Here is a 13,390-nt window from a genome sequence, read left to right on the forward strand (position 1 = left end):
AGTACCCGCTGCCCAGAGCGGAGGACTTATTTGCCACATTGGCTGGAGGTAAACTTTTCTCAAAACTAGACCTCACATCTGTGTATACGATGCAAGAATTGACCGAAGATTCCAAGCTACTCACCACCATCAACACACATCGAGGCCTTTTCATGTACAATCAATGCCCATTCGGCATCAGGTCGGCAGCTGCCATATTCCAGCGCAACATGGAGAGTCTGCTCAAGTCCATCCCGGGGACGGCTGTATTTCAAGACAACATACTTATCACAGGCAGGGACACCGATTCCCATCTCCATAATTTGGAGGAAGTACTAAAGCGGTTGGATCGGGTAGGCCTACGAGTCAAGAAATCCAAGTGCCTGTTTCTCGCACCCGAGGTTGAATTTTTGGGCAGAAGGATTGCCGCTGATGGAATCCACCCAACAGAGTCCAAAACAAGCAATTCGCCTGGCACCCAGGCCCCGGAATGTCTCAGAACTGCGCGCCTTTCTCGGGCTACTCAATTACTTTGGGAACTTTATGCAGAACTTAAGCACACTGCTGGAGCCTCTCCACGTGCTACTCAGGAAGGGGTGCGATTGGTTTTGGGGGGACGCCCAGGAATGCGCCTTCAATAAGGCACGCAACCTTCTGTGTTCCAACGGTGTTTTGACTTTCTTTGATCCAGGTAAAAAGCTAGTTCTCACATGCGATGCGTCAGCGTATGGGGTCGGGTGCGTTTTACAACATGTCAATAGTGCGGGCAAATTACAACCCATAGCTTATGTTTCCAGGTCACTTTCGCGGGCGGAACGTGGGTACGGAATGGTAGAGAAGGACGCGCTCGCGTGCATGTACGGTATCAAAAAGATGCACTAATACCTTTTCGGGGCCAAGTTCGCATTAGAAACTGACCACAAGCCCCTCACGTCCCTCCTATCCGAGAGCAAGGCAATAAACGCCAACGCCTCGGTGCGAATTCAACGGTGGGCACTCATGCTGGCATCCTACGACTATACCATAAGGCACAGGCCAGGCACAGACAACTGTGCCGACGCGCTCAGCAGGCTACCCCTGGCGACCACAGAAGGGTCTGAAAAACAGGACTATGAGATAGTCATGGCAATCAATGCCTTTGAGTCCACAGGTTCGCCCATGACGGCTCGCCAAATCAGAGCCTGGACGACCAGCGACCCCATGTTATCCTTAGTAAAAAGATGTGTCCTAACCGGTGATTGGGCAGAGGCTCGCGATGCCTGCCCCGAGGAATTAAAACCCTTTCACGGGCGCATGCATGAGCTATCACTACAAGCAGACTGCCTGATGTGGGGCAGCCGAGTAGTCATGCCTCTGCGAGGCAGAGAGGCATTTGTCTGGGAGTTCCACCGCGAGCACCCGGGGATCGTTCTCATGGAGGCCATAACCAGATCCCACGTCTGGTGGCCTGGTATTGACGCGGACTTGGAGCTCTGCGTCCGAAGGTGCACCATTTGTGCCCAACTCAGCAATGCCCCCCGGGAGGCTCCCCTGGCCCTGGCCTACCAAACCGTGGTCGCGGGTGCACGTAGACTATGCGGGCCCATTCATGGGCAAAATGTTCCTCGTAGTTGTAGATGCATTTTCAAAGTGGATCGAATGCACCATTTTAAACTCGAGCACAATCTCCACCAGTGTGGAGAGCCTCGCAACCATGTTTGCAACGCACGGAATCCCTGACATATTGGTCAGTGACAATGGTCCGTGCTTCACCAGCACAGAATTCCAAGATTTTAAAATTGACTACGGCATAAATCACATCAAGACGGCACCGTTCAAGCCGGCCTCCAACGGCCAGGTGGAGATAGCAGTGCAAATCTTTAAACAAGGCATGCTTAAAATTCAAGGTCCCACGCTGCAGGGTCGCCTGTCGCGACTGCTGCTGGCATACAGATCTCGTCCGCACTCATTGACTGGGATCCCCCGCCGCGCAACTGTTGATGAAAAGGAGTTTAAAAACAAGGCTCTCATTAATCCTCCCAGACATGCACAAAATCGTTGAGGCAAAGCGCCGTAAGCTGACTGAGTACCATGACAGAAATTTGAGGGGGAGATGGAATGAGATAGGGGACAAAGTGTTTGTACTAAACTATGGCAGGGGTCCCAAATGGCTTGTAGAGACAGTAACGGGCAAGGAAGGAAACAGGCTACTGGTAGTACAAATGGACAATGGCAAAACCTGCCGGAGGCATGTCGACCAAGTCAAAAGCAGATTTAGCAACAACACTGCGGAACCAGAGGCAGACTACAATGTGGAACTTGCACCACACCTGGCGGACAGACAGAGGGAACAACCTGAGGAAAGGGCAATCCCAACAGACAGCCCAGGCGAGTCAACAACAATCACACCAATCGAAACAGACAGCCCAGGCGAGATACCAGCAACCACACCCAAAGAAAAACAGACACCAAGGCAAACAACTGAACCACAACTCAGACGCTCCACGCGAGAGCGTAGACCACCTGAGAGACTGAACCTATAAAGACAATAAGACCTTGGGGGAGGGTGATGTCATGTATCTTACATCATTATATATAACTGTATCCTAACATGCTATACATGACTGTAATAAGATATGACCTGTAACCACCAGCATACCTTACCACCGGGGGTGCACTTGCAAGGGACAGGTATATAAGGACAGGTCTCAGGCAAGTGCAGCATTCCAGAGCTGTGAAATAAAGGTGCAGATCCAGAGTGACCTTGACTTCACTACATACCTCGTGTGAATCTGTACTGAGGGAACAGGACTTTGTGTGGGGGGTGTGTAGGGGATGTGGGGGCAGTGTGTAGGGGATGTGGGGGCGGTGTGTAGGGGATGTGGGGGGGGTGTAGGGGATGTGGGGGGGTGTTGGGTGGGGGGTGTGAGGATGGGGGGTGTGAGGTGTGAGGATGTGTGTGAGGGTGGGGGGTGTGGGGTGTGAGGCTGGGGTGTGAGGCTGTGGGGGATGTGGGCGATGTGAGGGTGTGTGTGTGTGAGTGTGTACATACATCAGATGAGGACAGGGTGGGGATTGGTTGTAACGGTGGAATAGTGTCATGGTCAGTTAGCAGAGGGCTGCTGGTGCCATTACATAGCAAGAGTCAGTGCCTTGAGGAGAGAACAACAATTTGTATTTATATAGCACCTTTAATGTAATGAAACGTCCCAAGGCGCTCCACAGGAGTATTCTGAGATAAAAGTTTGACACCGAGCCGCATAAGTAGAAATTAGTGCAGGTGACCAAAAGTTTGGTCAAAGAGGTACTTTTTAAGGAGCGTCTTGAAGGAGGAAAGAGAGGTAGAGAGGCGGAGAGGTTTAGGCAGGGAGTTCCAGAGTTTGGGGCCTCGGCAACAGAAGGCACAGCCACCAATGGTGGAGCGATTATAATCAGGGATGCTCAGTAGGGCAGAATTGGAGGAGTGCCGGGTTTATGGGGCTGGCGGAGATTACAGAGATAGGGAGGGGCAAGGCCAATGATGGATTTGAAAATAAGGATGAGAATTTGGAAATCAAGGCATTGCTTAACCGGAAGCCAATATAGGTCAGTGAGCACAAAGGTGATGGGTGAGCGGGACTTGGTGCGAGTTAGGATACGGGCAGCCAAGTTTTGGATCACCTCTGGTTTATGTCAGGTAGAATGTGGGAAAAGTTGGACATTTTGGATAAAAGGGCAGCAGAAAGATGCACCAGTGAGCATGGATGCACATGTGTGTATGCATAATCATAGAATCATAGACGTTTACAGCATGGAAGGAGGCCATTTCGGCCCACCATGTCCACGCCGGCCAACAAGAGGCTATCCAGCCTAATCCCACGTTCCAGCTCTAGGTCCATAGCCCTGTAGGTTACGGCACTTCAAGTGCACATCCAAGTACTTTTTGCCTCTACCACCCTTTCAGGCAGTGAGTTCCAGACCTCCACAACCTTCTACATGAAGAAATGTCCCCTCAAATCCCCTCCAAACCTTCTACCAATTACTTTAAATTTATGTCACCTGGTTGTTGAGCCCTCGACTAAATGAAATAGGGCCTTTCTATCCAATATATCTAGGCGCCTCATAATTTTATACACCTCAATGAGATCTCCCCTCAGCCTCCGCTGTTCCAAGGAAACAAACCCAGCCTCTCCAATCTGTCCTCAGAGCTAAGATTCTCCACTCCTGGCAATATCCTCGTAAATCTCCTCTGTACCCTCTCCAGTGCAATCAGGTCCTTCCTTTAATGTGGTGACCAGAACTGCACACAGTACTGCAGCTGTGGCCTAACCAGTGTTTTATACAGTTCAAGCATAATCCCCCTGCTCTTATATTCTATGCTTCGGCTAATAAAGGCAAGTATTCTCTGTGCCTTCTTAACCACCTTATCTACCTGGCCTGCTACCTTCAGGGATCTGTGGACATGCACTCCAAGGTTCATCAACACTTCTCAGTGTCATACCATTTAATGTGTATTCTGTTGCCTTGTTAGACCTCCCCAAATGCATTACCTCACAATTATCCAGATTAAATTCCATTTGCCACTATTCTGCCCACCTATTTGTTACTTGTCACTTGAGCATGGAAAATGCATCGTATTTAGTGCACCCTATAATATTTGATAGGGTTTTCCCCCTTGTGTAGGTGACCCTAACACCTGCCAGAAGTACAGAGATTCTGGGCTCCACTCATGCCTCCCTTGATGCATCGGGTGAGCTGGCAACAGAAGTAGGAAAGCTTGCAATTGTACCGTTTTTCACCTATGTGAGCACGTGAGAGAGTCCAGTTGATGCCTGAAAACTGAAGCAAATGGAGACAGGACGTCTGGGTCCATTCCTCAGTCAGACTATCCCTGGTGCATCCCTGGCAAGGTGTTGTGAAGGCTATGTGATGTGTGTTTCTATTATTTCACCACTGTGGACATTTCATGTTATGTATTAAACATGGGCTGGATAGAATAATTGCAATACTCTCAGGCGAGCTGATTCACGCTGGGGTTCAATTCCAGGAAGTAGGCTACTCTTCAGCACCTCATGGGCAGTTGCCATGCAATGGCATTGGCAGGTTATTGAATAGTGGGGTCTGCCATAGTCCACCCCTTCCTCTCTCCACTCAACATACATATGTGCAGTTTCCAGTAGAGGTCACTGGCCACATCCTGGTGACACTCAGGGTAATTGTGGTAAACCAAATCCCTTTGTGCCCACTGTGACTCTGTGCCCACCGTGACTCTGTGCCCACCGTGACCCCATGCCCACCGTGACCTCGTGACCACAATGCCCACTGTGACCACCATGACTCCGTGACTCCGTGCCTTCCATGCCCACCGTGACTCCATGCCTTCCGTACCCACCATGACCCCGTGCCCACCGTGACCCCCGTGAATCTGCAGCCTCCTGTGGCTCCTCGTTCATCATGATGCAGCACACGCGAGTGGTCTGGTGCCTTACACACTGTACCAATAATCCAAAAGGATTTGAAATCTCACACGTTTCTACCTAATATTTTGCTCAATTCCTCAGAGTGTAAATTAAACATTCTTTGCAGATCCGAATAACTGAACTGAGTTTGTGATTACCTGTGAGCGTGAATAATTGCATTGAAGGCCAGTCCATCTTTCCAGCTCGATGAGAAGTTCTGAATATCAACGTTCTCATATCCGGCCGTCTTTCGCTGGCACCAAATCAGCAGAGCCTCCTTGGCAGAACGCTTGGCACTGCTGGCATCAAACTCATCCTAGCACAGTACAGAAAGTTTTTGAGTGAGCAGACTTCAAAGCAGTCAGCAGCCCCTGAATCTGACCAGCAGGGGTTGGTGCAGTCAGGGAACACAACCCAGTCTCAAAGATAGAACCAAGCTGCTCCACGCAGCAGAGGACAGTGTCAAACGTGCAGTATACTCCACACCAGCAACTAGCACAGGACACCAGCTCAAGCTGCAGCGGCTTTACTTTATGCAGTCCAGAGTCAATCCTGCAGTTATAAAGCCCACTTTCATAAATATACATAAAATTGCACAGAATGCACAGCACAGAAACTGGCCATTTGGTCCAACGGATCCGTGCCGGTGTTTATGCTCCACATAAACCCCCTCCCACCCTACTCCATCTCACCCTATCAGCATATCCTTCTACTCCTTTCTCCCTCATGTGTTTATCTAGCTTCCCCTCAAATACATCAATCTATTCGCCTCAACTTCTCACTGTGGGAGTAAGTTCTACACTCTCTGGGTAAAGAAGTTTCTCATGAATTCCTTATTAGATTTATTGGTGACTATCTTATATTTATGGCCCCTAGTTTTGGACTCCTCCACAAATAGAAACATCTTCTCTACATCGACCCTATCGAACCCCTTTATAATTTTAAAGCCCCATCAGGTCACCCCTTAGTCTTCTCTTTTCTAGAGAAAAGAACCTAGCCCGTTCAATCTTTCCCCATAGTTAATACCTCTCAGTTCTGGTATGTTTCCTGTGCTTCTTACAAAGGACACAACACCCTGAACTTGCACAGGAATTGCCCCAGTCTCCCACCAAGACTATGGTGTAACAGCAAAGCCAGCATTTGCCCGCCGATCTTCCGCTGTAATTATTTGAAGAAATTCAGGGTCGAGAATGTTCAGGAGCAGCAGAAGTCCAACCGACCCACAGGCTGCCCCTCACCATACGTATCCCATATACCAAGTGTCAGGCCTTTTTCAGTACTCACCAATGTGCAACAACACTGTCACAAGTTTTCTGAAAATGCATGTCGTTTAATATGCAACTTCATCAAGCTTCAGCTGTAAGCTTGGCTCCATTAGACCCACTCTTGCCTCTGACCCAGTTAAAGCACCAGCTAAGGACTTGGTCACGTAATCTAGGCTAACATTCCAGAAATTGCTGGAGCAGGAGAGCAACGGCAATGAAGAGGGATGTCACCAAGATCCAGGTCGCTGATTGGAGCATGGGCAGGTACAGCAGGAGCGGCGAGGTCGAGGCGAAGGAGCGATGAGAGATTGTAGAGGGATGTGATTGGGGCCCAGGAGAGGCGTGAGTTCGGGGCCAGGGGCCCAAGGGCAGCACGGGCCAGCCCACACTGCGATATATGTGCGCACTAGGTCCGTGCAGCAGAGCTGGTCTCCAGTCGTCTTGGGTAATCCTTGCCACTGGACCAAGACCTAGTTCTGTCAAGCCAATGTGGTGGCTGGTGTGCAACGGTCACCACACGTTAAAAAATCCATGCACAGGCATCTTCCACCTTTCAACATGTAGTTCGGGACCTAGAATATTATGTCCTTCATTGAAACACCTGTGAACTCATCCCTTTTTGACGTGGAAGCCAGTCATCCTCGTTTCGAGAGATTGCCTATGATGGACTTGGTCACGTAATCTAGGCTAACACACCAGTGCAATACTGAAGAGGTGCAGCATTGCCAGAGGTGCCATTCTTCAGTGAGATGTTAATCCTTATGAATGGACATCAAATATGCCATGATCTATAATTCTTTCCCAACTCATGCCGCCAAAAATAGATTCATCCACCAATCTTTCAGCTCATTCCTGTTAGCGGCATATGTGTAAAAGTTAGCTCTTACATAACAAGCCTCCGAACTACAAAGTAATTAAGCGCACATGAAGCTTTCTGTCTTAAATATGACGACAGGCAACTAATGTTCGCAGCAGGAGCTGAAGACAATCTGTGCCCTCCACTGGTACCTATTAACCGCATGAAGACTGCCCCAGAAATATTCTGATAGCGAGCCTTATTAACATAACTGCGAATATCGACAGACAGTTTATTCAGAAGTCCCTATTTGTTTGAGCTGTTAACAACACTACAACCAGCCTGGCACACCTTTGGTATCAAGAGAACATAAGAACATAAGAAATAGGAGCAGGAGTAGGCCATATGGCCCCTCGAGCCTGCTCCGCCATTTAATATGATCATGGCTGATCCGATCATGGACTCAGGTCCACTTCCCATAACCCCTTATTCCCTTATTGGTTAAGAAACTGTGTCTATCTCCATCTTAAATTTATTCAATGTCCCAGCTTCCACAGCTCTCTGAGGCAGCGAATTTTACAGATTTACAACCCCCTGAGAAAATAAATGTTTCCTCATCTCAGTTTTAAATGGGCAGCCCCTTATTCTAAGATTATGCCCCCTAGTTCTAGTCTCCCCCATCAGTGGAAACATCCTCTCTGCATCCACCTTGTCAAGCTCCCTCATAATCTTATACGTTTCGATAAGATCACCTCTCAATTTTTTGAATTCCAATGAGTAGAGGCCCAACCTACTCAATTTTTTCTCATAAGTCAACCCCCTCATCTCCAGAATCAACCTAGTGAACCTTCTCTGAACTGCCTCCAAGGCAAGTATATCCTTTCTTAACTATGGAAACCAAAAGTGCACGCAGTATTCCAGGTGTGGCCTCACCAATATCCTGTATAACTGTAGCGAGACTTCCCTGCTTTTATACTCCATCCAAGACACTGGACCATTGGTACCATTGAGCCAGAAGTACTGGAGTATAATGGGATCGGGTGTATCCAGCTGCTCTGCCCAGTCACATCGCTGCGTAGATGGAGGGAGTGGCAGACTGTGCAATCAATCACATGCATGAAGCATGTCTCACATTTCACCAGATCGGTCCTATCTGTGCATATTCCGAGCAGTCCTTTACCCCAAGTAGGACACGTTTGTCTTACCTCATTGAGTGCGATGGAGGCCATCACAAAACGCAGGATAATCATCCAGATCAGACCCAGGATTAGGGTGCGGTCACCATCCACAATGTTTTCAGGACCAATCAGGTCCACATTTATCTGTGAGCAACAAAACCAGCAAAATAGTACGTTTAAAAAACACAACTCAGGGACATCGTACACACACCGTATCTCAGGGACATCGTACACACACCGTATCTCAGGGACATCGTACACACACCGTATCTCAGGGACATCGTACACACACCGTATCTCAGGGACATCGTACACACACCGTATCTCGGGGACATTGTACACACACCGTATCTCAGGGACATCGTACACACACTGTATCTCAGGGACATCGTACACACACCGTATCTCAGGGACATCGTACACACACCGTATCTCAGGGACATCGTACACACACCGTATCTCGGGGACATTGTACACACACCGTATCTCAGGGACATCGTACACCCACTGTATCTCAGGGACATCGTACACACACTGTATCTCAGGGACATCGTACACACACTGTATCTCAGGAACATTGTACACACACCGGATCTCAGGGACATCGTACATAGAACAAGTTTATTCTAATGAGGTATATTTGGACATAAGTAAAATGCTGAGGCAGGGCTAGGTCTCATACTCAGACTGTAAAGAGTATCTTTACCTTGGTTTTTAGGAAGCTGATGGCCCTGCTATTGTTCTCCAGGTAGTGGACTCTCATTCTGCCTCGGTTGGGTCTGTTCAGCTTCTCTCCAGTGATGGCTTCCAGCAGATGGATGAGGGCAATCCCATCCTGGAGCTCGGTGAACAGGTCATTAATGTGAATCCTCATCTGAACCAAATGCAGGTAGAGCAATGTCAAATATCTCAAATAGGAGCAAATTTAACCCCTTGATCTCACTCAATCCAAAGCCATGTACATTCTGCCCACTCTCCGAATCTCTTCCCACAGTCTGCAAACACTTTACCTGATCAAGGATACTACCCACCCTATTAATCTCCCACAGCCCATGTACACTGTCCCCATCAAGGATACTATCCACCCAACTAACCTCCTCCCGCAGCTCATGTACACTCTCCCCCATCATGGATACTACCCATCCGTTTAATCGCCTTCCGCAGCTCATGTACACTCTCCCCTATTAAGGATACTACCCACCTGTTTAATCCCCGCCCATAGTCCCAGTCTAAGTGAATAGTGGGACAGGCCTCCTCCTGTTCCTATATTTGATATGATCACAAACACATGGCCATATTTTAGTGTCTCCAAATGAAGCTGAGAAATCTGCAACCACCTGTGGGTTTCTACTTTCCCAGTATGGAGCATGAACTTTCTTGCCCAATGGGAAGATCCCCTTAAGCACATTCAGAGAGGTTAGGTGGAGCTAGGCTTGGAAAACATATAAAGGGACATTACCAGAGCTTATCAGCAAAAACCACGCAAACGAATGGCTTCTTACTGTGCTGTATCATTCCACCCGCTTACGCGTACAGACCACTGCCGAGCTTCCTGCAGCTTATTAAGACCACGTTGCTGATTAGGTGATTGCCTGGCAGAGTTATCAGGAGAGGAGTTGCAGGGATGCCAGTTTTCAGCAATTTCCATTAGTTAGCTAGTCTAAAAGGTTAATAATTAACAATACCCTGGAGAACAGTGGACTTGCCTGGTTCAGATCTCATTACTAAATCTACCATGGAGGTTGACATGGATATGAGCTTGCACCATCAGGCATATCAACTTGGAACCACCTCAACCTCAAAGGGACAATCTAATATATCCCCTTCTTCAAAATGGGCGTTTATTGTTTGGTGATCAGACAACTAACAAGTGTGGCTTAAGTCCATGTTAAGTGGACAGCAGACATCAAGAGCTCCTTACGAATGGCATATTGAGCCCAACTCACCATATGATGTGCAAGATCACCAACATCATCCTCTTGATCACAGCATCGACACAGACAGTAACCCAGGGAACCGTAATACCAACACTACCGCAGGTCGGGGCTATAAATAGAGCTGGAATGTCGGGCCCTGGAACATCGTGGGCAAAGGTGCGGCACATGAGGGTATGGGGCTCAGAAGAGCCGAGGGCCCAGGGGTAACACAGGCCAACCCATACTGCAATATGTGTGCACACTAAGTCCGTGCAGCAGAGCAGGTCTCCAGTCGTCCTGATTCAATCCTTGCCACTGGACCAAGACCTAGCTTTGTTGAGCCCGTGTGGTGGCTGATGTCACCACACGTTAAAAAAATCCATGCACAAACATCTTCCACCCCCTCAACTGGAGTTCAGGACTGGAACATGAGGTCCTTCATTGAAACACCACTGAATTCTTGTGGAAGCAAGTCATCCTTGTTCGAGGGATCGCCTATGATGATGAATACCAACAGGTGGAGCAGCGGAGCTTTGCACCAATGCATTGTCTCTCTGTAGCCCAACTGTGCAGTCATGAATATAGGAGTGCGTGCTTTCATACCTGGTCTCCAGAGCTTCCTCGTCGGCTATTTGCTTTCAGAGTAGTGAGAGCAGCTCTGTGGGGAAGCTTGCCTCATACCTGGTCTCCAGAGCTTCCTCGTCGGCTATTTGCTTTCAGAGTAGTGAGAGCAGCTCTGTGGGGAAGCTTGCCTCATACCAGCAACTTTAATGCCAGAAGGACAGAAAGCAGAGGATAAACAGGTCATTTTTGGGTTGACAGGCTGCAACTAGTGGGGTGCCACAAGGGTCAGTGTTTGGGCCTCAGCTATTCACAATCTATATCAGTGACTTAGATGAAGGGACCGAGTGCAATGTATCCAAGTTTGCTGAAGTTACAAAGCTATGTGGGAAAGCAAGCTGTGAGGAGGATGCAAAGAGACTCTAAAGAGATCTAGACAGGTTAAGTGAGTGGGCAGTAAGGTGGCAGATGGAGTATAATGTGGGGAAATGTGAGATTAGTCACTTTGGTAGGAAGAATGAAAAACAGAATATTTTTTAAAAAGTGAGAGACTAGTAAATGTTGATCTGCAGAGGGGTTTGTTCCTTGTCCATGAATCACAAAAAGTTAACATGCAGGTACTACATGCAATTAGGAAGGCAAATGGTATGTTAGCCTTTACTGCAAGGGAGTTGTTGAGTATAGGAGTGAGAAATTATATAGGGCCTTGGTGAGACCACATTTGGAGTACTATGTACAGTTTGGATCTCCTTAAAGGAAGGATAAACTTGCCTTAGAGGGAGTGCAAGAGGTTCACAAGATTGATTCCTGGAATGAGAGATTGAGTAGAATGGGCCTGTATTCTCTGAAGTTTAGAAGAATGAGAAACGTATAAAATTATTAGGGCTTGGCATGGTAGATGCCAAGAGGCTGTTTCCCCTGGCTGGAGAGACTTGGGGGCCAAAATTGCCCCCCTTTTTTTTTTAAAGAGCCATTACGGGGCAGAAAGGAGTTACCGCTCAGTCGGGGCGGAGTGGCCGACAATCGGGACATTGCCCTTGTTACTTTTTCCGGCGGAGGAGGTGACCGTGCCGCCCATTTTCCCGCCGCGTCGGGCACACGTCGACCCCTTACCAACCGGCAGTGACCCCTTTCCACCCCGCGATGGAAATTGCCCCGTGGGAGCAGAGCGGCCACCCCGGTGGGAAGCTGCCAGTGGTTGGGCGACGCTTCTGCTCTTAAAGGGGAGGGCGCACATATGCGGCCGCCATTTTAATTTAATTGTCGACCGACTCTGGATTCGGCCCGACAATGGTGGCTACGGGCTCGGCCAGGCACCCACAGGCAGCCCGGCACCCCCTCTTGGCAGCTGGCCCGGCCATAGCCCGCCCTGGTGGCCCAGTGGGCGCCATTGAAGTGGCTGCAGAGCTCGCAGCGGTCCTCCTCTTTAACTAAAGGGGAGGGACATTGTGACGCGTCACTGTGTTTTTTTGGGGTCCAAGTACAGCAAAAAAAAAGTGTTGTATGTTTCCCCGTTGGATATCTCTCTCTCTGAACCGGGGACTGAGAATGGAACCGGACAGCCTTCGGGCGGGTTTAGAGGTAAGTTGCTGCTATGTGTTTTCAGTGTGTCCGGGCATCTGCTGCGCCGATTACCTTACCTACGCCGATTTCCTTAACTCTAGGGAAGGTTTTTCAGGACAGGCCACATATGCTGGCCTAATCAGAACTGGAGTAACTCTCAGCTGGCCAAACTTCCCTAAATGGCCAGAAGTGGCATAGGTGGCTGGTTACGCCCCCTTTGGCTGAAAAAAAAACTGACTTAAAAAATTTGTAATTAACTGAGTTACGCTGGTGCAAATTGATTGGGGAAACTGGGGATTTTTAAGTTAGGCCAGAAAAAGCAGCCTGCTCCCAAAAAAAACGGCGCATTACTGGGGAAAATTGAGCCCACGGAGCTGGAGTAGTAGTGTGTAATTTTACTGTCCCATGGGCACTGCACGGAACCACAGATAGGCCCAGTCACTGGGGTGGAACCTGTTCTCTGCCCCACACATCCGATAGGCCCAGTCACTGGGGTGGAACCTGTTCTCTGCCCCACACATCCGATAGGCCCAGTCACTGGGGTGGAACCTGTTCTCTGCCCCACACATCCGATAGGCCCAGTCAGTGCGATGGAACCTGTTCTCTAACCCACATCCGATAGGCCCAATAATGCGATGGAACCTGTTCTCTACCCCACATCCGATTGGCCCAGTCACAGTGATGGAACCTGTTCTCTACCCCACATCCGATTGGC

The 13,390-nt window shown here is 48.9% G+C and overlaps 1 protein-coding gene across 1 annotated transcript in view; it reads right to left on the reverse strand.

The window, feature by feature from the left end:
• The window catches only part of sptbn5 (spectrin, beta, non-erythrocytic 5), a 635,480-nt gene that overhangs the window by 599,432 nt on the left and 22,658 nt on the right, over positions 1-13,390 (reverse strand). The window contains exons 3-5 of the mRNA XM_070878655.1: positions 9,342-9,509; positions 8,663-8,779; positions 5,555-5,712 (exon numbers count right to left, since the gene is read on the reverse strand). Coding sequence (XP_070734756.1) covers positions 5,555-5,712; positions 8,663-8,779; positions 9,342-9,509 — 443 coding nt within the window. The remainder of the gene's footprint in view (positions 1-5,554; positions 5,713-8,662; positions 8,780-9,341; positions 9,510-13,390) is intronic.

Source organism: Pristiophorus japonicus, chromosome 4, assembly GCF_044704955.1.
Source record: "Pristiophorus japonicus isolate sPriJap1 chromosome 4, sPriJap1.hap1, whole genome shotgun sequence".
Taxonomy (NCBI): Eukaryota; Metazoa; Chordata; class Chondrichthyes; family Pristiophoridae; genus Pristiophorus; species Pristiophorus japonicus.